Genomic DNA, 27,712 nt, shown 5'->3' on the forward strand with positions numbered 1-27,712 from the left:
GTTTAAAAAAAAAAACAAAAACAAATTTAATATGAAATGCATAAAATTACATACCTGCATGTCTTTAATTTTTTGCTTATTTGCTGCTTGTCGTGGGCCTGATTCGTCCATTTTAATCGCATCAACACAAAAATACACAAGAAATTTAAAATAAATGTGAGACGGATTGTTCTCACCAACATGTTGAAAAGAATAAATATAAGTCATGAGAACGATCGATTGCGATCATGAGAATAGTCCAATAAATACTATTTATTTACAGGAGCATAAGAATAGTTCCTATGAGAATGTAAATTTTTTATGAGAATAAATTCTCGTTGCTATTTACAAGATTCTCCGGTATAAAATCGGTGTTATGACACCACTTTCACGAGAAACAGAAAAATCTATCCAGTCATAGAAAATATACTTTGTTTCGGGTGATCCATATTAGACCTTTTTAATTTAATTTCAAATAGAACACTTAAAACGTAACTGGGCGTTGGAATATTTATTATTGCCCGAAAGGACCTTCTCTGAAATTTACTTTTTTAAATAATTTCATTCAAATGTTGGCCGCAGACAGAAACTTAATCCTCAATAACGAGCATGCCGCACCTTTATAACGGGCTTTTAGATGCCTGAAATTGAAGCGCGTGATGTTGGCAACATTTTGAAATTATTTTAAGGAAGTAAATGTCAAAAATGTTCTTTCGGGCAATAATAGAGATTCCGACGTTCAGTTCTGTTTTAAGTATTTTATTTAAAATTAAGAAAAGGTCTAGATGGATCACTCTTTAAATAGGTAAATTAATTGTTTATCTCAGCAGTATTAAAATATTTTTTTGATGTGTAAATATCTTAGCTCCCAGCTAGGCGAAATTTGGATTCTAGCCTCATTGTAAACCATGCGGTCGTATGTTCGAGTACCATGGTCAGTAGATTATACATTCAATTTTAATTTTTTTTTTTTATTATTCAATGATAATGCAATAACAATGAGAAATTTTTTTTCGAATCTTCAAAACCCGTAAAAGCTTCAAACCTTTTTAGAAATATCTTGAGTATGCAGTCTTAAAGCCCATTCAAATTTAGTAGATCACGGTGCAAGTTTGAAGTAGCACCATACAATACAAAGTATTAAAGTTCGACGAATTTTTTATATGGAAGAAAATGAACTACGCTTTCAAAAAAAAAAAATGCCAAAACTAATTATTGCACTAAAATTGAATAGACTACAAAACTGCTTACTCAAAATCATTCTGAAAATTTTTACGAATTTTAAAAATTCGAAATAAATAGATCCCATTATAGGACTAGGCTTAAAAGTTGTGGAATAGATGACAGTTTGTTACAAAAAACGTTCAAGTATGTAAATCGATAAGTAACTACGGGGAAAAAAATTTTTTTGTTTCAAAAATCGATATCTCGAAAACGGCTGGAAAAAAAAATTAAAAAAATCAGGTAGTACATCATAAAACACGAAAGGTATTCTTGGAAACGCGTAAATCCCTCGTAACCGCATAAACCTCGTAAATAAATCGATTTTCCATATAAAATTAAGGAAGTTTACAAGGTTTACATAGGTTTACGAGGCATAGCTCCCTTCGATTACTATTAATTTCGTTAGTTTAAGCCCTTTCTAGATTCCGTTGATTCTACATTAACGAAATTTAACTTCAAATTCCCTCGGAAGAAGAGAGTCATTAAACGGTTATTACCACATTACCATTGAATCTATCTTGAGAAGACCTTTGATGTTTGAAAACCCGTGACTATCGCGAATTCTATGCAAATTTGTATTCCAACTATTTGATGTTATACATCCTCTCACTGCAATCATCCTGCAGACTGTTACTACCTCTGGTCACTTTGTAATTGGTATTGAGGAGCATGCTTCCCTTTATGTGGAGCGCTTGTGGGTTTTCGCAAAAACATACATATGTGTATGTACAAACATAAATAAACAATAATATATAGTACAATGCATATGAACATGCTTATCATGATACGACAACTACTCTTAATCTTTTTTTTTTGCTACTTTTTTTTACTCGCACTCTTCACCAAATTGAGAGCATGCAAGTGAGTGCTCCCAATCAACCGGTGGCCACTACTTGCGACACACGGTTACGGTAATAATGAGAGTCAACAAATGTCGATGGGGCTCAAGTGAAATGTTTACACGTACATATGTACGTATGTATGTATGTATTTCCATTGATACTGGCCATTAAAAAATTATTGTTGTTATTGGTGGCTCTTGGATACCCAAAAAGGCGGATCGCCGGCAACACAAAAAGGTAGAACCGCTGAACAGCTCAACCAGTTGGTGCGAGTTGCTCGAACGCGTCGGTTGGCTTTTTCCAAAGCTCTTTTTCGCTGTCATTCAGTGTTTTTAGCGCAATTATTTTTGGTAGAAACGAAAGTGTGTTCAACTTATAATTTGTATTTTTCAAATTAATTCAAAAAGGTAATGGAAGCGTGAAATTTTTTTTTAAATCACTATTGGCATGTGTTTTTGTGTGCTTGTACTAATTTAAGTAAGTGTGTGCTGAGAAAGACAAATAAGCATAAACTTTAATTTGCCAAATATTTTGAGCAGTGAACGAATCTGGTATGGCTCTTGGTCGAAATGAGTACCTATAAGCTTGGATGATCGTACGCAAGCCAACTCTTGCAAGGAGAGTTGATGAAAAGAAATGCGTTTTCATGGTTTAGTCATACATATGCATGTATGTATGTATGTATAGGCAAAATGGCACAGCGGCAAATGTGTCGAAAATCCCCGGAACAAACGTTTTGCAAATTTTATCGATGACACGCTGTAAAGTAAAAAAAAAAAAACTAAAACAATAAAAATAACTAACGGTCAAAATCAATTGTCTACGAAGATTCTAATTGAAATTCACTGTAATCGTCACTATGTGCAAGTTCACGACTTTTATTTAAAATAATTACAAGTGGTTTGCTGTTAAGTGGTTTTCAGCAAAAGGGCCATTCCATTACGACCGGTGGAACGGCCATTTGACTTCAAAATATGATCAATTGTGAATTAAACCTATGTCAGCGGAACTTATAGAACAGTGAAAAATATGTTTTCGCATAGATAGATAAATAACTAATGTATACAAGTTCTTTAAAAAAAAAAATACCAAAGCACTCAAAGTTGATTTTTTGCCCAAATTACTTAATTTTCAGAGCCCATTAATTTAGGCTGTTACAAGCTTCATAGACATTAAAAAGTATTTAAAACTGTGACTGGTGGGACAGTTCCTTGTGACTTTTGTAAAGTAAAAGTTTCCATAGACAAAAATTACACCTATTTTTGTAATATTTTTCAGCAGACTAATCAAATGTGGTGATTGGAATAATTAAAGCATTTTAAAAATGTTATGTTGTTTTCCTCTTTTACATGTTTTTGTTCGAGGGAAGATTTTTGAAGCACTCAACCATATCTTTTTATATACATACATACAAGCTATATAAAAGAAGCAGCAAATAGTGATGAATGCGTTACTAGATTGTTCTGTATATGTATATGTACATACTTGTACGTCAAAAAAGTTAATAGCGCTTTTTTTTGTTACATACATACATATGTACACACATAAATACACGCGCACGTGCATATCTACATACATATGTATGTTCATAAGTATGTACATATATGTACCTTCCTCATAATGGCGGGTGTCCTTGATGATAATTCGAAATGAAATTTTTTTTGTTGGTTTTAAACTCTTCGCAAAAACAATGGCTTACTAATAATTGACTTGATTTGGCTACATTTTTATATACGAGTACACTTGTGCACAAGAGTATATCAAGTTTGCTCGTATAATGGTTGTTTGTAACAGCCTAAGGGAATCTAAATAGATATAGACATAAGTATATGTACAGTGACTCAAACAATTACCACGTGTTGATTTTTTTTTTAATATTCGTAAAGTTTTTCGGGCTACTTTTTTGTTGTTATTTTTCTATAAAAATACCGTTCAAGCTTTAACCAAAGCATATAAATCACAGTTTCAGACCTTATAGAAAATTTCGAAAAATTCAACAAATTTTCATCAAAATTTTAACTTTTTAACCTGAATCTATAGAACATTTTTTGGGTATGCAATTTTATATAGCCCATATAATTTTTGGTCTAATGAAGTGCAAGTTTCAAAAATGCTCAGAATGAAGAGAAACATCGAGTAAGCCATTCTGTCTCGAGTATTGAATTTAGGTATCTAAACGAAACTTGATGCCTAAATACCAGAAACAGCGATATTTTAGTGACTTATGAAGCTAGTTTAGTAAAAATAGATATTTACAATTACCTCTGCACAAAAAATTATGTAAATTCTTAAGTTTTTTTCGAAAATGGGCCCCGCCCACTTATGATTAGTTGTATAGTTGACTTTGGTCCAACATAGAAAAGGGTTAAAAAAAATTTTAATCAGACAATAACCACGTTCAGCTTCCATGTACTTAGGATCACATAAGTGGAACTAGGTAACCGCCTTATCGATTTCTACCAAATTAGTTTCAAAATTTTTTCAATTATTTTAATAAATTATTATGAAAGAAAAGTGAAAACAACTATTTAATACGTGCGTCAGGTATTTAAGGTTGGGTTTCTCCCGGACCTCAGACTTCCTTACTTGTTTTGACTCTATTTGGTGAAGCAAAAAATTTAATTGTTTTTATTGAGGAAGTGTATTTTTTGAATTACATCTGTAATTTTCGTTGGCAGTATGCTGATTAAGGCAATCATTATTACATTTACAAATCGGCAAAGTCGTATTTATATGAAGATTCATAGCTGCAAATATACATACATATTTACATACATACATTTGAATTTATGTATGTATGTATACATTTTTTAATTGTTAATAGTAATTTATCGGAGCTGAGGATGACTACTACACCCAATAATTGCTTAAACCTGTTCGTTTAATTACTGAAATTCTATGTTTTAAATTGTTGTTGGTAGCACGTTAGAACTTTTACTGTCTGTATTCATAGACACATTACTACGCACAAATGCACAAACATAAAAATCACAGTCTGAGACATTATTTTTTTTTTTAATTCCACGCAGAGAACAAGATTTTGATTAATAAGTGGAAAAATTATTCAAATTCTTCATCAATGGTACCTTAAGGCTACTCTATTATTTAACTATATTTGAGTAGAATTATAATCGCGTGCGAATAAAAAATAAATAAAAATGTACGAAAAACGACACAGAACACAATTATTTAAAAGCAAAAAAAAAAATTTAAAAATAATAAAAATCAGTTCCGAACAAATGTATCAGCACAGAGAGAGTTTTTTATTTTACTTTTTTCGTTAATTTTTTATAAAAATATAGTAGATACTACAACAAAAACCAGAAAAATAAAATGTTTAGACTTTAGCAAAAGTCAAGAAAATTCAATAAATTTGCGTACTAACTTGAAACTTTCTAATCAGATTTTTTTAGAAAAATTCTATGCATGCAGTTTTATGGCCCATTCAATTTTAGTATAACAAAGTGCAAGTTTGAAATTGCCAAAAAAACGCGTTGATTTTTGGCAAAATATCTCGACCCTGGCGCCACCTAGCAAGGCTATTTTACGCAAACATTTTGCTGCTTACATAACCAGTATACTATATTTAAAACAGCAGACTAATTGGACCATAAATACGTTTGATATATGACTTTGATTTTTTTTTTTTTTGTCGCGGTAGACCTTCCGATGGAAACACCCATCTGTCGTACATGAGAGTGGGCCTTCATTATAAAAAAAAACGTTATAATCACCAATAGTGATATACAATATGAGATATGCTTCTAATCTTCTTTTGAATATTTAATCGCATGATTTTTTTTTAGCAAAAGTGTACAGTCCACGTACCCTATACCACTTACTAATAGGCGTAGAAATTCCCGACGAATTACGAATTGGAAATTGGTCATTCCCTTAGAGTGATTGAAGGAAAAAGAGAAAGAAATTAATGAAAAAATTCCTGAAATGGTAAGAGCGCTATTTAACGTAAGGAATTTCGCAATTTCATTGTTAGTTTTGAAACGACAGCTGATAACAAGAGTAAGTAGCTGCAAATGTGGAAATCTGTTATCATATGGCCGCGCGATTAAGATGAAGGAAATAGATAAGAAAAAATGTACAGTGGATAAGTGTGGCAATTGCAAAGATTAAATGAACAAACATGTATTTAATTTATTGAAATTGCATGTAAATCGTATCACCGTATCAACACACTTGACACTGTGCATCGTGTCGGGTGTTCATGCGGAGAGTCGACAATTACAAAAGTGTGTGTGAGTGATTTTTTTTTTGCAACAATATTGGTTAAAAAGGTGTCAAATTTTAAACGAACATTGCTTATGCACATTTTTACCTGAATTGTTATTCGCATGCAGGTTATTTATGGATAAATGCCGGTAATAACTGCGTGAAACAAATACATATAATCGTATTTACGCCCATGGAAACAAACTGAATATTCGGTACACACCTATCTCGCTTTGTTACGAAATTCGAGTAATTGGCGATAAAACAAAAATAACAAACAATTTTACATACCATGTATGTACATATTTACAAATTTACGTCAACAAATTGAAGTGCTTTATATACCCGCTACACATAGGAAATGACTTGAAGGTTCGACTCTGTTGCAGCAGTTCGCTTCCGCCATCAGACTAAGAATAAGAAGCTCCGGTTGCGCCTATAACTCTGAGCACTCGGCAAATTGTGGAAACCTCGACTTCATGTCAGAAGAAATAGATCGGAGCATTCCGTAGCTGGCCCCGAGCGGATCTTTGTCTACACGCATCCCTCCAAGCAGTGAATGAGAGAATGGCATCGACTGGATAAGATATCGAATAAACATCTTCACGCATGGATCGAAGAAGCTGGATGACGGAGTTGAAGGAAGTGTATTCTGGAAGGAACTTTTAAGTCAATTTCATCTTAGGGCTGCCGGATTTTTGCAGCATTTTTCAAGCAAATGTGGCCGCTTTAAAAGAATAAGCCGATTGCGTATTATTGCTTAGAAGAGAAAATATCTACGCTGTTAGCCAAGCAGGAATTAGTGCTTCAGGATCGGTCGTAGTAGAATGCCTCATCTCTTTCTCAGTCGTCTCGGTCCACTTCCAAATCATGTCGGTACAGTAACATCGAAGGAAATTGCAAGGCTGATGAATTAGCTAGGCAGGATACTCATGCGATCATCTCGCCGAACAGGGAGGGCAAACAATTTTCTCTTTTTCTAAACTCACATGGATTACCTTTCCATGAATAATCCATAATATGGTATTACAATGGACAACATAAACAAACCGAACTTTATACATATACCCAACGCACATATTAAATATCGGTGTTTCACCATTTTGTAAATAAAATTATAAGCAAGGGTGTTTTCCCCTGATTTATTAGATTGACTGCCGGTTTCATCAGCAATTTAAATGAAAAACGATTTGTTCGATACTGTCAGTTTTCATATTGAATTTAAAAAAACAAAAAGATATTGTTCACTTAAATTACTTTCATGTGAAACTGGCTATTAATGAATTAAGTAATTGGGCCAAGTTTGCTAGAAACGGATAAGGCGCTTTCCGATAGTAGTCATAGTCATAGGGTAGGCGATGTGGCCATAGGTAGGTGGTGCAACGCCGACTTCAACCATTTTCAATATCAATTTACCTTGGATAAAGGACAACCAAGTACATACCAAATTTCGTTGAGATATTCTTACATAGTTTACTTGAGTTATTGTGTGCACAGATGGACGTAGGGGCAGACAGACATGGCTTATTCGATTTCTCTTTTCATTCTGAGCATTTATATCTATTTCGATCACTTTAGGCTGTTACGAACAAAGTTATAATACCCTTGTGTACAAGTGCACTCGGGTATAAAAAATAGTCAAAAAATCGATTAAGTGTATTCATGCAAATAATTGCCACCCTCTGTGACCCGTGAGAATTTGAACAGCTGACAAGACACAAAGAAGTATTTTGCATTCGTTTTTTTTACGATATACAAAATGTGTTTTTCCTTAATTTTTTTTTATAAAAATATAGCGCATTCTGCATCAAAAACCATGTAAATCAAAATTTCAAACTTTGCAGAAAATTCAGCATGTTTTCATCGAACTTTCAAATTTCTTAATCAAATGTTTGAGGAAAAATTCGAGTGTGGAGTTTATAAAACTATAACCATATAAAATATTTTTTTTGTATGCAAGAAAATGCTCAACACCGTCAACAAAAAAAAAATTATCAAAAGTTAATGAATCTTTAAGCAACTTAAAATTTGCAGTATGTTATACTAAAATTGAATGTGCTAAAAACTGCATACTCGAATTTTCTATAAAAAAAATCGTATTAAAATGTGTGAAATTTTATTGAAAATTTGCTAAATTTCCCTTTATTTTCTCCAAAGCTTGAAATATTGATTCACATAGTTTTTGTTGCAAAATGTGCTATATTTTTATAAAAAATTTACGAAACAAACATTTATTGTATACCTAATATCGTAAAATACTTCTGTGAGTCACTGTATGTAGAATTTACAAAAAAAAAACGGTATTTTAACCCTCTACTGCATGAAGGAGGTGAATACAAACATTTTAACTGTGAAAAATATGTTGTATACGTATCGAAAGAAAAAACGAATGAAAAATTTTATGAAAACAATAGAAAACAGTTGGGTAGCAGTAAACTAATTATTTATTGAGTATTAAAATTGCGACAATCACTAAAATTAATGTAGAGGGTATGCATTTTAGTAATTTTCATATTCTCCACAGTGAAGTGTACCTTAGCAGTGAAGCTTATCTCAATTGAGATAGACTGGATGTACGCTTATCAGCACAATACGTACTTTTGTGTGCGCAATGTATGCAAGCACCAAAATATGTATGTAATGTAAGTACATATGTATTTATCATACATATGTATGTATGTGCATCATGAATATATTTTCGCATGCATAAAAACAACGAATAAATACTGTGTATAAAAAAAAATAAATAAAAATTGCATTGTTTACATATGTACATACATACATATATACCTACATAGGTTACTTATGTATGCACATTTTTACTGTTCAATGTTAAATATAACCAACCACTTTAACGGTTGACTGACTAATGGGTTCGACGCTACTTTGTTAATTGCCCAACAGCCAACTTCTTACTCCAACTAAATGAGATACAGATATACTATACAAACTTTAGGTCAGTAGCTTAAGCACAAGCGTTTGAAATGCAAAACCGGCAAAGTGGCCTCATATGCCGAAATGTTAATATTGTATATATAAGTATACAAACATACATACCAGACATCTGCAGCGGGTGCATGATTTTCGTGTATACTCGATCATCTAACAAAACCCGTTTTGCATCGTTCTCTGTATACGAGCAGAAGTATTGTTCGTTATAGACTGAGCTCAAGACGAACATGTTGGCCACAACACCCGATTGCTTTTCATACATACTTGATTGGGTTCGGGTGCTTTGCAGCTCAATATACCCGGGTGTTCGAGTTTCAACCCGAGTGTGCACAAAATTTTCTTGATTGGCTTATGACGTTTTTGTTTCTACAAAAAATGTTGCCTTCTCATCGCGGTGTTCTTAGTTTTTGTGCGTAGAGGGTAAAGAGAAGGTTGAATTTTTCGGTAGTTTGTTTAAGTGTACCTTTAACCATTTCTTATATTTTTGCTCATACAAAATGCGGCATCACGACGCCTACATCCATTTAGGTATAAATGTGTGTAGATCGGCAATGCCCAAGCCCTATACACTCGGTGCACATTTATTTTTTGTAAAAGTACTTATGTACCTACATAGTTTTAGGCTGTGTTCTAATATATACACACACAGCTTTCCACGCGAAACTATACGAAATAGATGCAAAAACATTTTTGTCTACTTCGCTTTTAATTGTTTCATTGCGTATGCACAAGCACAAAGCAACAACATTTTCGTATGCTTTGTGTGAACATATTGGCGCCAGTTATACCTTCAGCGTAAATTTCTTTGTTGTCCTGCATTTTATCGCAATGTTCGGGTGTCCGTTTCATTGTTACACAAATTTTCGGGTTAGCTGCGGGTGTCCGAGTGTGGTGTTCGCTTGTGCTCAATTTATAGCGAGGGTGATCGAGCAGACTCGTTCGTAACCAAAGCAGCTGTCGGGTATGCATCTCGATCGAACACATAGTAGCCGAGTTTGGCGTTCGCTTGTGCTTGATTTTTAGTGAGTGTGATCAAAAAGGCTCGATCATACTCAAAGCTGTTCTCTGATACATACATACATACATGCGTATACTTGCATGCACTTATATATATTTATCTATATATGATAAGCGTGTATGCCAAAGTCTTAGTATATAAAAGGCGCATATCTACACATACATAAGTACTGAATTGGATGTGGAAACCAAGAGGCGAGAAAAGCAAATTTACTTAAAGTTTGTTTATAAAAATTCTTGTATTGCACAGTCATCGTTTAATTTACACTTACAAAAGTACATACATACATACTATACATATGGGAGGTGAGTAGGTATGGAATTGAAAAAAATTCTTTGCAAAATAGTTTTGCTAATAGTGCAAGCTATCCATACTTGTAATTGTTTAGTTAGTGAAATTCGATTTCAACAAACCGTTCGGTATGTGCTTCAAGTTCTTTTTGAATCTTCAATCTCGATTAAGCATTAAAATTAGGCAGGCATATAATTAGGTTAGGTTAGGAGGTTCGATATAACATCCGATATAGCAAACAAATTGTGTTTGTATCTCCATGGTGCATATTGTAGCTTTGCTGCAAGTGTCATAATCCATAACAAAAAAGTTGAGTTATATAAGTATGCATAAATGACCGCCATTTCTTCTTTTATGTTGTGCGAAAATCGAATAACTGTATCGTTTAAAGCCCGGTTATGTTATGGAGTCTATCACGTCCATAATGCTGTTTAACCTGCAGTTAGTGAGTAAGTGAAAGTGACTAAAAGTAGCTCATTAGAAGAAAATGTACATATCTTCATTTTTCTATTAAACCAAAAAGTGCCGCATTTTGCACCTGGTACTTGTGTAAAAAAAAAAATTTCAGTGGATCAGCTGCATTCTAGTTACCTCTAATAAAAAGCTATAGTCTTTTTTAAAACTTTCTATACATGAAAAATTTTTTTTCTAAAATTTTTCCACCCAAGACAAAATATTTTTTGGTGAATATGGCAATACTTGAACAATGCTTTTTCATACACATTTTGACTTGCTATTAACACAATCAACCATATTGATTCTTTATTTTAAATTAAAAATTTTCAAGCCAAATGTTTTACTTTAATAATCACTTGCGCTACAATAAACAAAACTAAAATTTTAAATAATTTGTGCTGTTCAGAAGTATTCTAGCTATGCACCCAGAAAAGTGGTAAGATGACGACCCATAGTGCATGGGCGCGTATGTAAACTGTAAACATTGAAACCGTTTTTCTCAAGTTTTTTGGATTATGACACTCTTGCAAGCAAGTGAGCGATATGTATGTATGTACTTGCATGTGCACGCTACGCTGTGACAAATTGTTGCTAATCCCTTTAATCTTTGCGTATATCATATGCGCAGACATTTACTACATTTGTACATACATATATGCATTCACACAATATATTTAATATACATACATACAAAAAAGATTAGAAATAAAGTTAAGGACTCTTTGTAACCCCATTATAGTTGTGTTGATAAGTGCATTTTATATACTTAAATTGAGTGCTTCTGCATGTATTTAAATATATAGGTATGTGATCAATCTACACTATTTCACCAAGCAAATTTCATTATACAACGAAAATAACCTAATTAAGTGAGCAAGTGAGAGAGAAAAGTGTAAACAATCAACAATACAGCTACTATAACAATGGTTTCAAATTATAAATTGCAACAAATAATTGTGTGAAGATGTGATAATGTAAATATGTACATAGGTAGACACATGATGTACATTCGTATGGGCATATAAATATGTATGAGTCCATATGCTGAAGTGCATTGTTTCATTTGCAAGCTTGATACGAATAGTAAATAAATAAATAAATAAAATATAGAAAAGCACAACGAAGTTAAAACAATCCTACGAAAAAACACCAAAAATAAATAGGAGTTAAAAAGAATAAAAAAGTGTAATTGAAAATTAGTCGAAGAATAAATTTTTGTTTGATAGCGAATTTATTCGACAAGTGTCTACCAGCCATAATTTGCTAATGGAATTTTAGCTCAAATCTCATAACTAGATAAACGAAACACACGTGAGAGCTTAGATGCATACGTACATACAAACATAATTTGAAATTGAACGGGGATTTTACCGAAATTAAAGTTTTTACGATACTTGAATAGTCAATGTTGAGGGAGTTAGTCATCTATTGACAAATGAGTTTTCCTCGATATGTCACACCTCGCGACGCCAGCGGGGCAATCAATAATATTTTTAGCCCAAGTAATTTCATTTCATTATACGATAGCAAAAATTGAGATATCTCAACGAAATTTGATATGTTGGTTGCCCTCTAGCCAAGGTAGGTTGGTATTGAAAATGGGCGAAATCGGACTGTGTAACCACGTCCACTTCCCATATAACGGTATTTTCGAAAAATTCAAAAACTGCGATATTTCAGTAAATATTAAATGTACATTGTTGAAAATTAGTATGTGGAGTAGAATTGTGGTAGAAAATAATATTGTTATGAAATTTTTGGAAAATGGGCGTGACCCCGCCCACTTATGATGAAATGCTGTATCTCGGTGCGAGGCTTGGGTATGCGCTAGCTAAGAAATCTGTTGAAAATCTTTGAAATCGGGCAATAACCACGCCCACCTGCCATATAACGGTAATTTACAGAAACACGTAAACTGCGATAACTCAGTAACTACTGGAGCTAATTCACTTAAAATCGATAATTGCAATAACCATTTATTGTTTTTATGTGTAAATTAGGAAGTACTTATTAAAATTTTAGTAAAAAAAAATTTTAAAACCAAACTCAAAAAAGTCGTTTACCACTTTAATATACGTTTTTCATACGTCAAAAAAATGAGATTTTCAACCGGAACTATAAATCTAATTATATTTTAAGACACCCGCCAAAATATTTCTGGAAAAATATTATTATTTACATGAACAAGACCGATTTAAAAATACTTATGAAAATCCATTTTATTTTGGTTACGTTGATAAAATTTCTACACTTTTAATACACACCTTTTAAGCTTAAACTCTTTTATCATCTGAGGTGATTTTTTGAATAAACATTTTTAAAAACTAATTTTATTAGAAAAAAACTCAATATTTGGAGGTATTTTCAAAGCGGTCCAGCTCAAGTGAATATTAATATTTTCCCGAAATCTTTTTTGGCTGGTCTTAAAAACAGTATAATATTTTTTTTTTATGGATAGCGATGCACTCTAATGTGCATATATTCTTTTGAAACTCTGCGCTATATTATGATTTTATCAATGCACAAGGGGAGTCATGAATTCAAAACTTTAAGTGTTTAAGTTAACTTAGATACAATTAATAAATAAACAGATTTACATACAACTTTATGAGAAGTCATGCTTCCCTCCCTGGTTCCCTTTCTTTCCAACAAGAAAACGACCTCGAACACACGTCAAGGGTATGTAAAGCGCGCTTAGTTGGGAAAACTGCAGCAAATCTAGAGAACTCTTCAGAGGATTGGATGGCGCCAATAAACACAGTTTTTAAGTAATATAATAATAGCATTTATATAATATTCATTTCGACACTGCATACAAGTATATAGTGAAATGCAAAAAGACGTAACAAACATCATAGTTGAAATGGAAAAAATCATAACTAATAAAAAATTCAAAATTCACTTTTTGATTCAAATGATGGATTTCATCGAATTACAACTCCCCACATCATTTTATGAAAAAAATTAAAATATTAGTCACGACTTTTTCCATTTCATTTACGATGTTGTAACGCCTTTTTGCATTTCAATTGACGATATGTACATATGTATGTATGTATTTTCCAAATTTGTTCGCTTGGTGCACCTTAAATTAACGCGCCTCTAATTAGCTTCAAAGAGCTAAGGGAATTTTTCTCTTTCTATGTTGCAAAAAAAAAGCCAAGAGAGCGACCCAATTTCGGCCACTATCGCACTAAGGAAATAAAGGCAAAAAAAAATATTAAATAAGAAATGTGTGTGTTATTAAGAAAAGAATGCACTATCTATTTGCATATCGATGTATGTAAATATGTATATATATATATGTATGTATATCCACACGTATAACTACAACCTAAAATGTTCTCAATATTGCAATGCTTGAAATAATTGAATTATGCATATTTTGCTGGCAATTTCATGATGTCAAACTACATTGAACTTGAGTAGGTATAAAAGAAAATTTGCACATTGACAACTGTTGATTGCGCTACACAAACAACTGTTCGATTTGAAATTAATAAAGAACGTCAGCTTGCTGCCTTCAACGTGCTATCTACATATCTAATATCGCCAATTTTATTATTATTAAGTAATAAACTTGTTTTCAGAGACTCTGCTATTCTGCTATTTAACGATAAATAAATACGCGTGGTATGTACACATGTGCTTAATGTTTGCGTGTATGTAGATGTAATTTTCGCTCGCTTTCGGCTATGTTGTCTTTGCTAAATACAATATTTTTTGTTTATATGCAGCTAGAATACAGCAAAACCGGTATTTAGCAAGTTGAATGCGTACTAGTTTATACAAAAAAAATCGTATAAATTTATAAAACAAACGGAATAAACAATAAATCTATACTTTTTAAGTATCCAAAGAATAAAACAAGTTTAACATTTAAGCTTACAATCGAAAAAAAGACGATTTTGAGCAAGTTTCTCTATTATATGCATATTTATTTGAAGCAAACCAAACGGGTTATGCCTTTTATAGGCGAAACGTCTTCACTTTTTTTCATTTTCTTTTCAAAACGTTCTTGTTCTAAATCAAAAAAACCCCTTTCGAAAGACACTTTAAATGCAAGCTTTCTGAAATTTATCAAGTTGACAGCCTTTTCGAAATATATTGCATTACCACGTCTGACATCTATACATACTATATACATAGTAAGTACATATGTACATACATCACCAAAGCGTTTAACTATTTATGAGAGTTTCTGAACGTCCGTCCACACGTATAATTAAACCAAAGCAAACCAATGCGTTTGAACCATGTTGCTAAAAGCAATAAATGCCGCTTTGAAATCTATTTTCATGAAATCATAGAATACATACATATTCATACATATATATACATAGTAAATACTTTATGCCTGAATGCTGAATAGTTTTATACTTCTCTCAGATCAAGCAGATCTTTTTTTTTTTGTTTTACATTCTACTCCATTTCAATTACAATTAATTGAAATGCATTGGGCCAATCAGCACAGTATTAGGCGTTCCTAATTGCTGCGAACAAAAGATTATTGCTTGACCGACAATTTTCAGTCAAGCGTAACGCTCTTCAATTATGGCGCTACAATGCAACTACAAATTGAAATTAAAGTATTAGTAGGAAAATTTGAGCTGCTTACAAATGTATACATTTCTGTGTTTTGTGGAATAGTAGCTAGTGCAGCAAGGCAGGCTTTAGTATAATGCACCATTCCCTTTATCTTTTTAACAACGAGGAATTTTTTGGAGACAATAAGAATATTGACTTGCTGGTATCGGAACTATTTCTTTCGCGTTCATTTGCCAAGAGTTCTTCAACGGATCGGCGCTAGTGAGTCATTCGCAGTCGTATGCAGCGAATGGTTCGTTATGCTAAAGCTAGCCTACGTACAAAGTATATAGTTGGAAGGATTTAAGCATAAATTATTCAAAAGCAACATAGTTTAAATAATTCGATCATTATCCTGTTAAATGCCATTTCTATACATCTGACCAGTGATAAAAGGTATCGGCATTATAGCCACACTAACTTTTTTACGTTCCAAAAATACCGCCAACTTAAAGGTATTTAGTAAGAACGTGAAAGCAAATGTGGGGAAACGAGTCTTGCCTCCAGTAGATAAGTAGCTTGTGCTATCTTTGTATTATCTGAGATAACGAAACAAAATTCTTAAAAGTAATCATGACAATGCAATAAATGAGAAATTAATGTTGAATCATTTTGGAACTAGGTCGAATAGTAAATTATTTCGGCAACTATGCAAGTGTGTCCCTGGTACTACATTTGATCACAATCATATCCATACAGCATGTAGTTACCTGGTTTAGGTTGCACAACCTTGTAATCGCGCGGCGGTGCTAAAGATTCTTTACGCGATTCGCCACCAGCTTGAACGCCACCAAAATATTGATTTAACTCCTCTTCCGCCTCGTTCTGAAAATACAATTTGCATTAGACGATTTCATGGGCTACAAATATTACGCTTCCTCCTTACTTTGACAATTAACAGATTATTTTCAATTAAACTTGAATCAGCCTCTAAAAAGTTTGTAGGACGCGACATTTTTGTGAGTTATATAGCCTTTGTTGAACTACGCAGAGAAAAACAGAAAATCCGCAACAAATCTCACAAAATTATAACAAAAAACGCGGCTGGTAAATAACAGCAGTATGGAATGTCATTCAGTGACAGCAAAGAGCTCTGTTTGTTTCACATCAAATTGTGTAGAGAAATGTTGTAGACTATAACACAGGGTGACAAGTGTGTCCAGTTTTATGACTATCATTCAGGAATGAAGACAAATAAATACGTATTTTACGCTTTTACATCCATATAATAAGCTAAAAAATTTTAAGGAAATTACCATTAACTCGCAAGCGAATAAGAAAATTAATTATATGATTGATTGCATCAAGATTATTTCTACTTATTTCAGTATAAAATGTGGAATATTTAAATATTTTTGCCACCCTTTTTAACAGCTGGTTTTAATTCTCCACTTATAGGTTAATACCAGATCAGTAGCTGTAGAAGAGGCCATAGTACATTTTGTAACATTTATTTGCATATTAATTTCGATGCTTGCCCGATTATCGAAATACTATAATTATATAATATAAACTAAGAGCAAGCGGATATTAAAGTGCACAGTTCTGCCCGGACTATAAGCTTCACATCATGGCAGATACCGCCGCTCATCCTATGGATGAGTTTTGTGGCACAAAATTTTGGGTAAGTACGCGATAACTTCATTACCTTCTTAATGCTGTCTAATTTTCACCAATGGAACTTATTAGGACTCAAATGAAACGTGGTGGACAAGTGATCCAGATTTTACTAAATGCTTTGAAAAGACTGTTTTGGTGTGGGGCCCATGCGCCTTCCTCTGGGTGTTCTCCATATTTGATTTTTACTATCTAAAAGCGAGTTTAGATAAGAATATACCATGGAATAAGCTTAATTTAAGCAAATTAGCGGTGAATGGGGCGTTGCTTGTGCTTTCGGCTGTAGATTTTGTGATTGCAATGGTGAAGAAAGGAGATGAAGGGACGGCTACCCGTATTTATCCAGTCGATATATGGGGACCAATAATAAAATTTGCTACATTTGTAAGTAAATATATTTAGATTGATTAATCAAATGGTAAATGATCTTTTCTATATAACCACTGCAGTTGTTGCTGTTCATTTTTATACCACTAAATCGAAAATATGGTGTGCAGACATCGGGTGCACAATTTCTCTTTTGGTTTCTGCTTGTAATATTTTCAATACCTCAATGTCGTACCGAGGTGCGGGAGAAAAATGAAAGAAACAAGATATTGAACTCTGAAGTAGCAGATAAACCTGATTATTCTTGGGAAGAATACAATTATGTGAGCTACATGATTTATTTCGCATTTTCATGCGCTATGCTATTGCTGAATTGTTTCGCGGATGCCATGCCAAGGGAAACTAAATACAAACGCACTAATGTAAGTTTGTTTAAAGAGCAAAACATTTTCCTTCACATTTTTTTTATATGCTATTATGTTCCGTAGAACGAAATACCAGAGAGTTCGGCTAGTTTCTTATCGCGTATAACATACACATGGTTTGATGTTATGGCGTGGAAAGGCTATCGTAATCCTTTGGAAGAGAAGGACCTTTGGGACTTGCGCCCACAAGACAGCTGTAAAGAAGTCATGCCAATATTTGCTTACTATTGGAATAAGAATGTGCGTAAGAATACTAAAACAGTGACTACAACTCCAACCCAGCCAAAGGCTCAATATAGTAATGGAAAAGTAGAGTTTGAAAACCCACATGGACGAAATACCGGCAAGAAGGGTGTGACTTCAATTATGCCGCCAATCATTAAATCATTTGGTGGAGTATTTTTGCTTGGTTCGCTAATGAAGTTTATTTGCGATGTATTAACTTTTGCACAACCTCAAGTGCTAAGTTTAATTATTGGTTTTGTGGAAGATTACTCCGATGACGAAAAGGACAGGCAACCCCAATGGAAGGGCATACTCTATGCGGCACTTCTTTTTATTACTGCCGGTGCACAAACTTTTATGTTGGGACAGTATTTTCATCGCATGTTCGTTGTTGGTCTACGTATACGCACAGCGCTGATCAATGCAATATATCGCAAAGCTTTACTTATATCGAATGCAACACGTAAGGAATCGACAGTAGGCGAAATTGTAAATTTAATGGCGGTCGATGCACAACGCTTTATGGATTTAACAACATATTTGAATATGATTTGGTCAGCGCCATTACAAATTGCGCTAGCTATGTACTTCTTGTGGCTACAATTGGGACCCTCAGTCCTAGCTGGTTTAGCAGTGATGGTTATTTTGATTCCAGTCAACGGTGTTATTGCCAATCGCATTAAAGTATATCAAATAAGACAAATGAAGTACAAGGATGAGCGTGTCAAGTTAATGAATGAGGTGTTGAGCGGTATAAAGGTAAGATGATGGAATTTATGTGTTTAGTCAAATGAAACTAATTAGATTCGTAATCTGCTACACTTTTGTTTTGTAGGTACTTAAATTATACGCCTGGGAACCAAGTTTCGAAAATCAAGTATTGCGTATACGTGAAAAGGAAATAGCAACTTTAAAATCCACAGCATACCTGAACGCTGGTACCTCCTTCCTATGGTCTTGTGCACCCTTCTTGGTAAGCTTTACGAAAGCTTCAAACAAACATATTTTTCTTTTCTTTTCAGCGTTCTTATTTCACGAAAATAATTGGAACATTAAATATAGTTACTACTAAAAATTAAATTAAATTTCTATAAACCAATTGTATTTATAAGGTTTCTCTAGTTACTTTTGCCACATACGTTTTATCGAGTTATGAAAATCACCTAACCGTAGCCAAAGTATTCGTTAGCCTAGCGCTGTTCGATACGATGAAACTACCACTGGCCACTTTGCCCATGCTAGCTGTCGATATTGCTGAGGTAAATTATCAACTTGCCGGATATTTTTGAAACCACTTATTAACTACATACTGGAGCGTATATGCATATGCACAGCGATTACAAAAGCATAAAAACTCGTTCATTCCTTTGACAAACCTCTTTTAGCATCTTAATGCAGATATGGTGGCACGCACTACTCATGTGGAATTATGAATATTCATACACTACGCTGAGTTGTTAAGCGAAGTGTTCAACGGCTAGTTACGTTTTCGCGTACATATTTCTGTATTAATTGTGAAATGGCTCTTTCTGTGTACATACATAACTACTACCTATCGCTCATTTTTAATTTAATTTTCAATAGTATCATAACTCAAGAAAGCAAAACTCGAGATTAACGGCTTTAATGTTTTGAATTTACATTTACTCCCATATTTAAAATGAATACAAATTTTGTTTTAGTGAGATACTGGTAATCGATACGGTTATGAAATTATTACACAACATAGAAAAAGCGGTAATTTCTGCATACTTACTTCAAATTTCTGTATTTTTGGATTATGACACAATTGAAATACATATATGAGCGATATTTACTTTTGCATGTTCTTTTTCGTTACAAGCAATTTTCTTATCTTCTATTTCTATACTTTTAGGTATCATTGGTCACATTCGCTACGTATGTTTTAATTGATGAAAACAATATTCTTGATGCAACTAAAATATTCGTATCATTATCATTATTCAACATTTTACGCTTCCCATTAATAATGTTGCCCATGTTGATATCCAACATGGTACAAGTAAGTCGACCAAAAAAACAAAAAAATACAAAAAAAAAATCGTTTTATGTTGTTTTAAAACAGTTAAAAATGTTTTGTTGAATGTAAATATGTTTGTACAACGATGTCTTCTATAATTTGTATGTTTTTATGTGTTTTATGTTTTGTTATAATATTATAAATTATGTTTTGATGTGAAACTTCCTCCAGTATCGGCCGCCTAAAATGGTTCTCTATTATTAACATAGTAGAGGCGAAACCTTTAACAGCTGTCATCTAACAGTTTCATACCAAGTTAAAGGCCCACAGCACTGTTATTTGATATTCTGTTTGCTTTAAAAAGGATAACAAATTTTTGGAATGCAAAGAGATAAATTTCCTTGATTAATTTGTATGTAAACCACTTTAACCACAATACATTTGTACATTATTTTTGCAGTGCAAAACATCTTCAGTGGATTTTGGCGGGCTGAGATTTTGCTCTGTTATTAACTTTACAAATGAATGTTAAGCCTTTAACAGCTGTAGGCGCACAGTATCAGCACCAAAGAACTGCTGTTGTATTGCAGGCAAATACGAGCGCAAATATCCATAAGAATAGGAATATGAATTCCTAACAAATGAGGAAATACATTACTTATTTAAAATAAAAGAAAAACACCGAAAGTTGAATATAAAAAAATAAAATTAAATGAAATTAATAAATCGATGGTCCTATGCAATAACGACACAAATTGCCTACGCTGTTAACATGTTTCACATCAAAACATTGCAAGTGCTAAGCGCACTCGCATTTTTTTATTTTTTATTTTTACTTCGATTGGTTCGGCAACAAATTCAAATTAAACAATGCGTCTATGTAATACCCAGTAACTGTGATTATTTAAAGATTTTTCAAAAGATTAATTGGCAAAAATTATTCCCAAAATTGGTAAATTTTGAAATTCTACCCATAAACATTCAAAAGCATGCGCATATTTTATATCACCAGCTATTACCTGGTAGGGATTTAAATAACAGCTGAATACATTTTTCAAAAACTTATTTTTACAAAAATCTCAAAATATAGAGACAGACGACTGGTGCTGGCCATAAAATCTTTATTTTAAAATAATTTGTATACTTTACATATTAAACCGAAAAAATCAAAAAACTAAAAAATTCACCCAACGTTTTTTTTGCCTGCCTATGCTAACAATAACAACTGCACGTTCATGCCTGTAAATTAAATGTATAAAATACAGTAGCATTAAAGCTAATGTCTTAACTTTTTTTTCATTTCCCCACCAACAACAACAACAATAATAGACACAAGTATCTGTGCAACGTATTAACAAGTTTATGAATAGCGAGGAGTTGGATCCGAACAGTGTACAGCATGATCCTAAAGAAAGTAAGTTTACATTACAACACTAGTTAAATTTACATTTTTCTGACTCATAATTCAATTCCCATTACAGGTGATCCCTTGATAATTAGAAAAGGCAAATTCTCTTGGGGTGAAGGCGAAGAGACATTGAAAAATATTGATATGACCGTAAGAAAGAATACATTGTGTGCTGTTGTTGGCACTGTTGGCTCGGGTAAATCTTCACTCATACAAGCGCTGCTTGGCGAGATGGATAAATTGTCAGGTCGCGTAAACACCGTCGGATCGATTGCCTATGTGCCGCAACAGGCATGGATACAAAATGCCACTGTGCGTGATAATATTCTCTTTGGTTTGGAATATGATCGCAAGCGTTATAATCGCGTTGTAGATGCTTGTGCACTGCGTTCAGATATTGAAATGCTTTCGGCAGGCGATCAGACTGAAATCGGTGAAAAGGGCATTAATTTATCGGGTGGTCAAAAGCAACGTATCTCATTGGCGCGCGCTGTTTACAGTAATGCCGATGTATATCTACTCGATGATCCGTTAAGTGCTGTCGATTCACATGTGGGTAAACATATTTTCGAAGAAGTGGTCGGACCGAATGGTCTCTTGGCGAAGAAGACACGTGTACTGGTAACACATGGCATTACGTTCCTGCCACAAACGGATAATATATATGTTATGAAAATGGGTGAGATTAGCGAAAGTGGTACCTATCAGGAGTTGTTGGCGCGTAAAGGTGCCTTTGCGGAATTCATAATACAACATTTGCAAGAGGCTGCGGAGGAAGTAGAGGATTTGGATGAGATTAAACAACAGCTGGAGGGTACTGTGAAATCAGAAGAGCTACTGGGTACATTCGAAAAGGTCATATCGTTGGCGCGTACTGAAAGTTTATCGGATTCTGTGTAAGTACGATAGCCGTCTTTTTTCTGGTTTCTATTAGTGTATGAAGTAAAATAAGAAGACGAATATGAAGTCGAATGCGAAGACGAATACAAGTACATAGGTTAATAAAAAAAAGTAGTAAAAGTAATACCAGGACAAAAATCACCTACCTGCGGGTAAAACCATACAACGACCAACCCATTATCTGATTCTAAAAAAGGGACACCACGTTATATCTGATACTTCAATCATCGACGAAAATCACATAACTTACCTGTTAAATGAACATAAATTAAGGACAAAAGCTCGAACCAGAGAGAACAAAAAATTACACTGAAGTTGGCACAATGGCGAAACTGGTTTGTCTGCAAACCACCCATGCTATCGTTAAGTTTAGGCCTATTTTATATTCCCATTTTCGTTGTTGGCGTTTCCGACAGGGTAGGAGTATAATGTATTGTGGAACGAAATATGACAATGAAGATGGCACAACGCCGAGGCCGGTTTGTCCCCAAACCGAAATTGACAAGGGATGACGGAAATTGTTCGGCAATTCACTATTTTTTATGCAATTTATGTCATACAAACAATTTTGAATTCACATTCGTCTATGTTGCTGTTGTTTTTAATTAAGTAACATTTTCTATTGCATTTCTTTGCTGCAGCTCTGTGAAATCATTAGATAGCAATAAAGGCAGCTTGCGACGACGAAAAACGGGTCGTCAAGATTCTGAGGTCTCTGCTATTTCGACAGTGTCACAGCAGAAGAAATTGGCCGTGGATGAGGGTAAACTTATTGAAACTGAGAAATCGGAAACTGGTGGTGTAAGTATATCTATTCATATTTGATTTTGGTTATTTTTATATTGAAATATCATTTTATTTATACAGGTACAATTAGCTGTTTACAAGCATTACATTAAAAGTGTTGGCATTTTCCTATCCCTCGCAACCTTAATTTTGAATTTCGTCTATCAGGCATTTTCAATTGGTTCGAACTTGTGGCTCACACAGTGGTCCAATGATAAGCGTGTAGAAAATGACACTAGCTTGCGTGATATGTATTTGGGCGTGTATGGTGCTTTCGGTTTTGGACAAGGTAAGCACATGAGTTCTATAATTCTAATCAGTGAAGCTATTTATATATATATATATTAAATATATAATGTACAAAAGTGTCTAGTGTTTGTTTTATGTTTTGTTTGAATTTTTATGTCTGCCTGACGTTTCATTTTACCAACTTTTATTTGCCTAAGCTACATACATATCTACTTTAATGTTTTTATTTTTTGATTTGATTTTATAAAGTTTTGTATATTTTAATTTTATGTTTTTATTGCAACTATTATGTTTTGGTGATTGGTATAGATATTTTTTTTATTTTTTATTTTCACATAGTTAGATTTTTTTAGTTCTCCTATTTGAGTTTGCATTAATTAAGCTTATTTTTCACACACTTACGCTAGTCGCTATTGTGTTGTTTAAATTGAACAGTTCTCACATGACATGGTGTTGGTTTTCCTTTAAAACATTTTATCACTTCTAAGCGAGATCTTCCTTCCTTCTTAGTTGTTTGTGCCCTTTAACTCGAAACTAATACACAATTCCTTATTTGACTAGTTGAATGTCACACTACGCAATTGTAAATAAACAACTGTTGCCACTTAAATTGTACCTATATACATAGATATACTAAACTCAATATTAGTTGCTTTGTTCAAGTGCATTGGAAGAGGATTGCTACTTAAACTCAATTTTATTACAAATCCAAATTTACTAAGCATACACAGTGAAACAAAAATTTCTTTTTGATTAAGAAAAAAAGCGAAAACCATATACATACTTGCATACATATATTCTCTTACTTGATTATATGAACGAACTGTACTTCTTTCTCAACCACAATTAAAATAGTACTTGCCAGCTATCTATCAACACTTGCCGTTTCGATCGGTTGCCTTTACTGTTCGATGACATTGCATACAAATCTATTATATGGTGTTTTGCGGTGGCCTATGGAGTTATTCGACACAACACCATTGGGAAGAGTGGTTAATCGCTTTGCGAAAGATGTAGATTCTATCGATAATATATTACCACAGAATTGGCGGTCCGTAATGACGACAGGTTTTTCGGTAACTACATACTTACATGAATCATGTCATTAACTGAGAAAAATTAAAAAAATACATTTAACCGGCATGAAACACGATTTGCTGCTGCAAACAGAGCTATTAAGACACATTTAATAAAAATTAATTAAATAATTTATTTTTTTTTACTATGGACTCATTGTGATACCGTAAAAGACACTCAAGAAAGATTCCTGATTTCCTTCCTTAGCTCGGCAATTACATTCGTCCACCAGTGTGGCTTGCTCTTTACCTCAGCGCTTAAATAGTATTGCAAACAACGGCTTTCCCAATTTTTTTCTGATGAGCTTAACTCATCGAGAGGAGAAATGTTTGCATATGAAGGCAGCGTGCACTTAACAGTAGGCACCTTTCTAATACTGACTGACTCCATGCTGCTTTGCTGCACAACTTAATCCTAAACCGCTGAAGCTTGTTAGTTGCTGTCTCACCCTTGGTTTGGGTAGTTGTTGAGGTTAAAGCTACCGCCACCTCATAGGATGCCATAAGTTGTACTGTAGTTTGCACACCAATAATGTTTTTGTTCCTTTGCACATGGTTTCGACTGAGTGCTTTCCAAATAGAATTTTGGTGTACAGGTATAGTCAGAGGAACTTCGAACTTCCCGAAACATTTCTTCGTATGCCCGGCAAACCCCACGCAACTGACGCTTCTGCCTCTGTGAACAGACCCAATAGAGGCTGCACGCTTCTTGGGTCTTCCGTTCGTTGAACTTGACGACAACGACTTAACAAGAACAACAACAACAACAACGGGAAATTGTCTAATTTCTTTAGGTTCCAGCTCAAGTTCTAGGTTTGAGCAATCACGGAAGTGCCAACCAGAGCGTGTGCTATTTCCTCTTCGGCTGTATAAAATGAGCTGTAGACGAAGTTACCTTTAAGTGAAGAGTGAAGAGAATAGTCTTTAGCGGAGCCTTAGTCCACCTTAAGCGAGCAGTATTTTATATATGTACTATACATTTAAGTTATAGTACAGTGTTTTCTGTTTATTAAACGAAACGAATCTGCTTGCAGTTGGAAAATCGTGTGAATCATAATGGAAATAGATACCTACAGATTTCATTCTCATGACTTCATCAAGCTTACATATATATGAACATACATACATACATACATACATATGTACATAAATGGTATTTGCTATTACAATTAATTTTGCTTGGCTTACAAAACAATACACTTTTGCTTTCTAATGCAGTTTTATGCTTGGATCTTAGATCTCACGAAATTAAAAAAAAATACAAACTTGCTATTTAATTTAAAAGCTTTGCGCACATTAAACCATTGTAAAATTAAAAAAATATATATCCTTGCGTCTTATAGTATTTATTGGGCAAGGCAACAAACATTATTGAGATATGCATTTTTTTTGTATAATAAAATGCACAGTTGCAGTCAACAAATAATTCCCCATACATGTATGTAACTAATTTTTTGGACAACTAAAATGTTAGCTAAATTGCCTGATATGGGGACGGTGGAAATTTTGTATTTCTAGACTCGAATAAACTTGAAAAAATTTATTTATTTATTTTTTTTTGGACAAAGCAGTTTGAGCTCAACCATTGTTTTGACAAATTTACACAAAACATCAAATCTCAATTCTTATACACATATAAGACCCGACAACCATTGTTTACTCCATTTCACACTTATCATAAGGATTGCATAACACAAAAAAAAATTGTATTTGTTCGAAGCTGATTTTGAACACTCACTATGAAAGTATTTTCTATCCATACATAGGATAGGTCCGATGTGCATACTCTCTCTTTAGTTTTTTTTTTTTTTTTTTTTTTAATTTTCCTTTAATCATTTGCTTTATACATATTTACCCGCTACATCATGAATACTCACAAGAAAACAAATAATTTCTCTTAGCTACGCTACACTGAAAAAGTGAAGGAAAATTTTCATAAAAAACTTCCAAAGCTTATGCGATACTTAGCCGCCATCATAATTTCTCAAAATATCCAGACTATAAACTGTTATTGTTTTTCATAAGCTATTATTAACGCTTTCATTCAAAAAACCTATTTTAATACATATTTTGCAAGCTCGCACATCCCCAAAAAAGCTTCCGCAGATAATCATTGCTTTTCGAGGCGGCAGTTAAAAATAATCTATGTTGTCCGTTGTCAAAGAAAAATTAAATAGCACTGGTAAAAAATGCTCTTGAAAAAAAAACACATATGTTCTCACTAATAAACTTTTCTAATTACTTTCTTTTATGACATTAAAAAAAAAAACAACAACAACTACACCCATGTATATTCTTGCACTTCGTACACGACTGAAGTGATTTTCAGTTACTATTCTGTTTTGACGATATCACTGGGTGGTATTTATGCATCAATCATACTTCATGATTTCCTGGTAGTAAATGTGTTTCGCTTGTCGATGGAATTTTTCGATACAACACCACTTGGAAGAATTATAAATCGATTTTCCAAAGATATTGATGTAATCGATAATGCCATACCACAATTATTGCGCGCTGGTATATCACAAGTTTTTTCGGTAAATTACTTTTATTTATACGTACATATACGTATATACGTGTATATATTAGGGTGGGTCGATTCTTTTTTTTTTACTAAAACGCATAATATTTTCGGATTCTACAGATAATTCCAAGCAAAAGTGAAGAAGAAAAACCATCGGTCGGAAATGAGTTTCGAGCCTGCGCATTTTCAAATGAAAAAAATCAGGGCTTCGGAGCAAAGGTTTCGCTCAGAGCTCCACTCTTAGCTATACTGCCACTCCCAATAAAAAATATTGTTTTTTTTTTATTTATTGGCATATCGAGCCATAACCAACAAAAAACGTATGCGACATTTTTTTGAAAATTTTCAGAAATATATCTAGGTGATCTGGGAGCTCTTCTGCATCCAACAGAAAAAAAAAAGAAAATGCACAACGCCGTCAGCAAAAAATTGCCAAAAATCAACGGCAAGTCCTAAGTACTTGCACTTAATTTTACTACAATTGAATGCACTACAAAATTGTACACTCAAAACCTTTCCAAGAAATCAATTGCAATTTTTAAATTGTTGATTTTTTTTTTAATTTTAATTTATATGGTTTTTGTTAAGGAATAAACTAAATATATCTTTATAAAC

General features: G+C 33.4%; 2 protein-coding genes across 11 annotated transcripts in view; one reads left to right on the forward strand and one right to left on the reverse strand.

The window, feature by feature from the left end:
• LOC118741200 (PIH1 domain-containing protein 1) overlaps nt 1-16,777 on the reverse strand; it is a 33,695-nt gene extending 16,918 nt beyond the window's left edge. The window contains exons 1-3 of one of the 4 annotated variants that reach the window (XM_036473090.1): nt 16,463-16,777; nt 16,287-16,401; nt 55-98 (exon numbers count right to left, since the gene is read on the reverse strand). In XM_036473090.1, the coding sequence (XP_036328983.1) occupies nt 55-98; nt 16,287-16,401; nt 16,463-16,531 (228 nt within the window). In that variant the 5' untranslated portion in view covers nt 16,532-16,777. The remainder of the gene's footprint in view (nt 1-54; nt 99-16,286; nt 16,402-16,462) is intronic. The other 3 variants (XM_036473087.1, XM_036473088.1, XM_036473089.1) reach the window with 3 other exon arrangements.
• The window catches only part of LOC118741199 (multidrug resistance-associated protein 1), a 46,002-nt gene continuing 20,582 nt past the window's right edge, over nt 2,293-27,712 (forward strand). For 4 of the 7 annotated variants that reach the window (XM_036473085.1, XM_036473083.1, XM_036473080.1 and 1 more), the window contains exons 1-11: nt 2,294-2,452; nt 16,975-17,200; nt 17,266-17,577; nt 17,643-17,942; nt 18,009-18,929; nt 19,006-19,143; nt 20,047-20,193; nt 21,481-21,565; nt 21,633-22,455; nt 23,101-23,260; nt 23,327-23,534. In XM_036473085.1, the coding sequence (XP_036328978.1) occupies nt 17,147-17,200; nt 17,266-17,577; nt 17,643-17,942; nt 18,009-18,929; nt 19,006-19,143; nt 20,047-20,193; nt 21,481-21,565; nt 21,633-22,455; nt 23,101-23,260; nt 23,327-23,534 (3,148 nt within the window). In that variant the 5' untranslated portion in view covers nt 2,294-2,452; nt 16,975-17,146. Of the gene's footprint in view, nt 2,453-16,974; nt 17,201-17,265; nt 17,578-17,642; nt 17,943-18,008; nt 18,930-19,005; nt 19,144-19,282; nt 19,430-20,046; nt 20,194-21,480; nt 21,566-21,632; nt 22,456-23,100; nt 23,261-23,326; nt 23,535-24,349; nt 24,571-26,889; nt 27,111-27,712 lie in introns of all 7 variants that reach the window. The other 3 variants (XM_036473082.1, XM_036473084.1, XM_036473086.1) reach the window with 3 other exon arrangements.

Source organism: Rhagoletis pomonella, unplaced genomic scaffold (genome assembly GCF_013731165.1).
Source record: "Rhagoletis pomonella isolate Grant_MI unplaced genomic scaffold, Rhpom_1.0 Rhpom_scaffold_00006, whole genome shotgun sequence".
Classification (NCBI taxonomy): Eukaryota; Metazoa; Arthropoda; class Insecta; order Diptera; family Tephritidae; genus Rhagoletis; species Rhagoletis pomonella.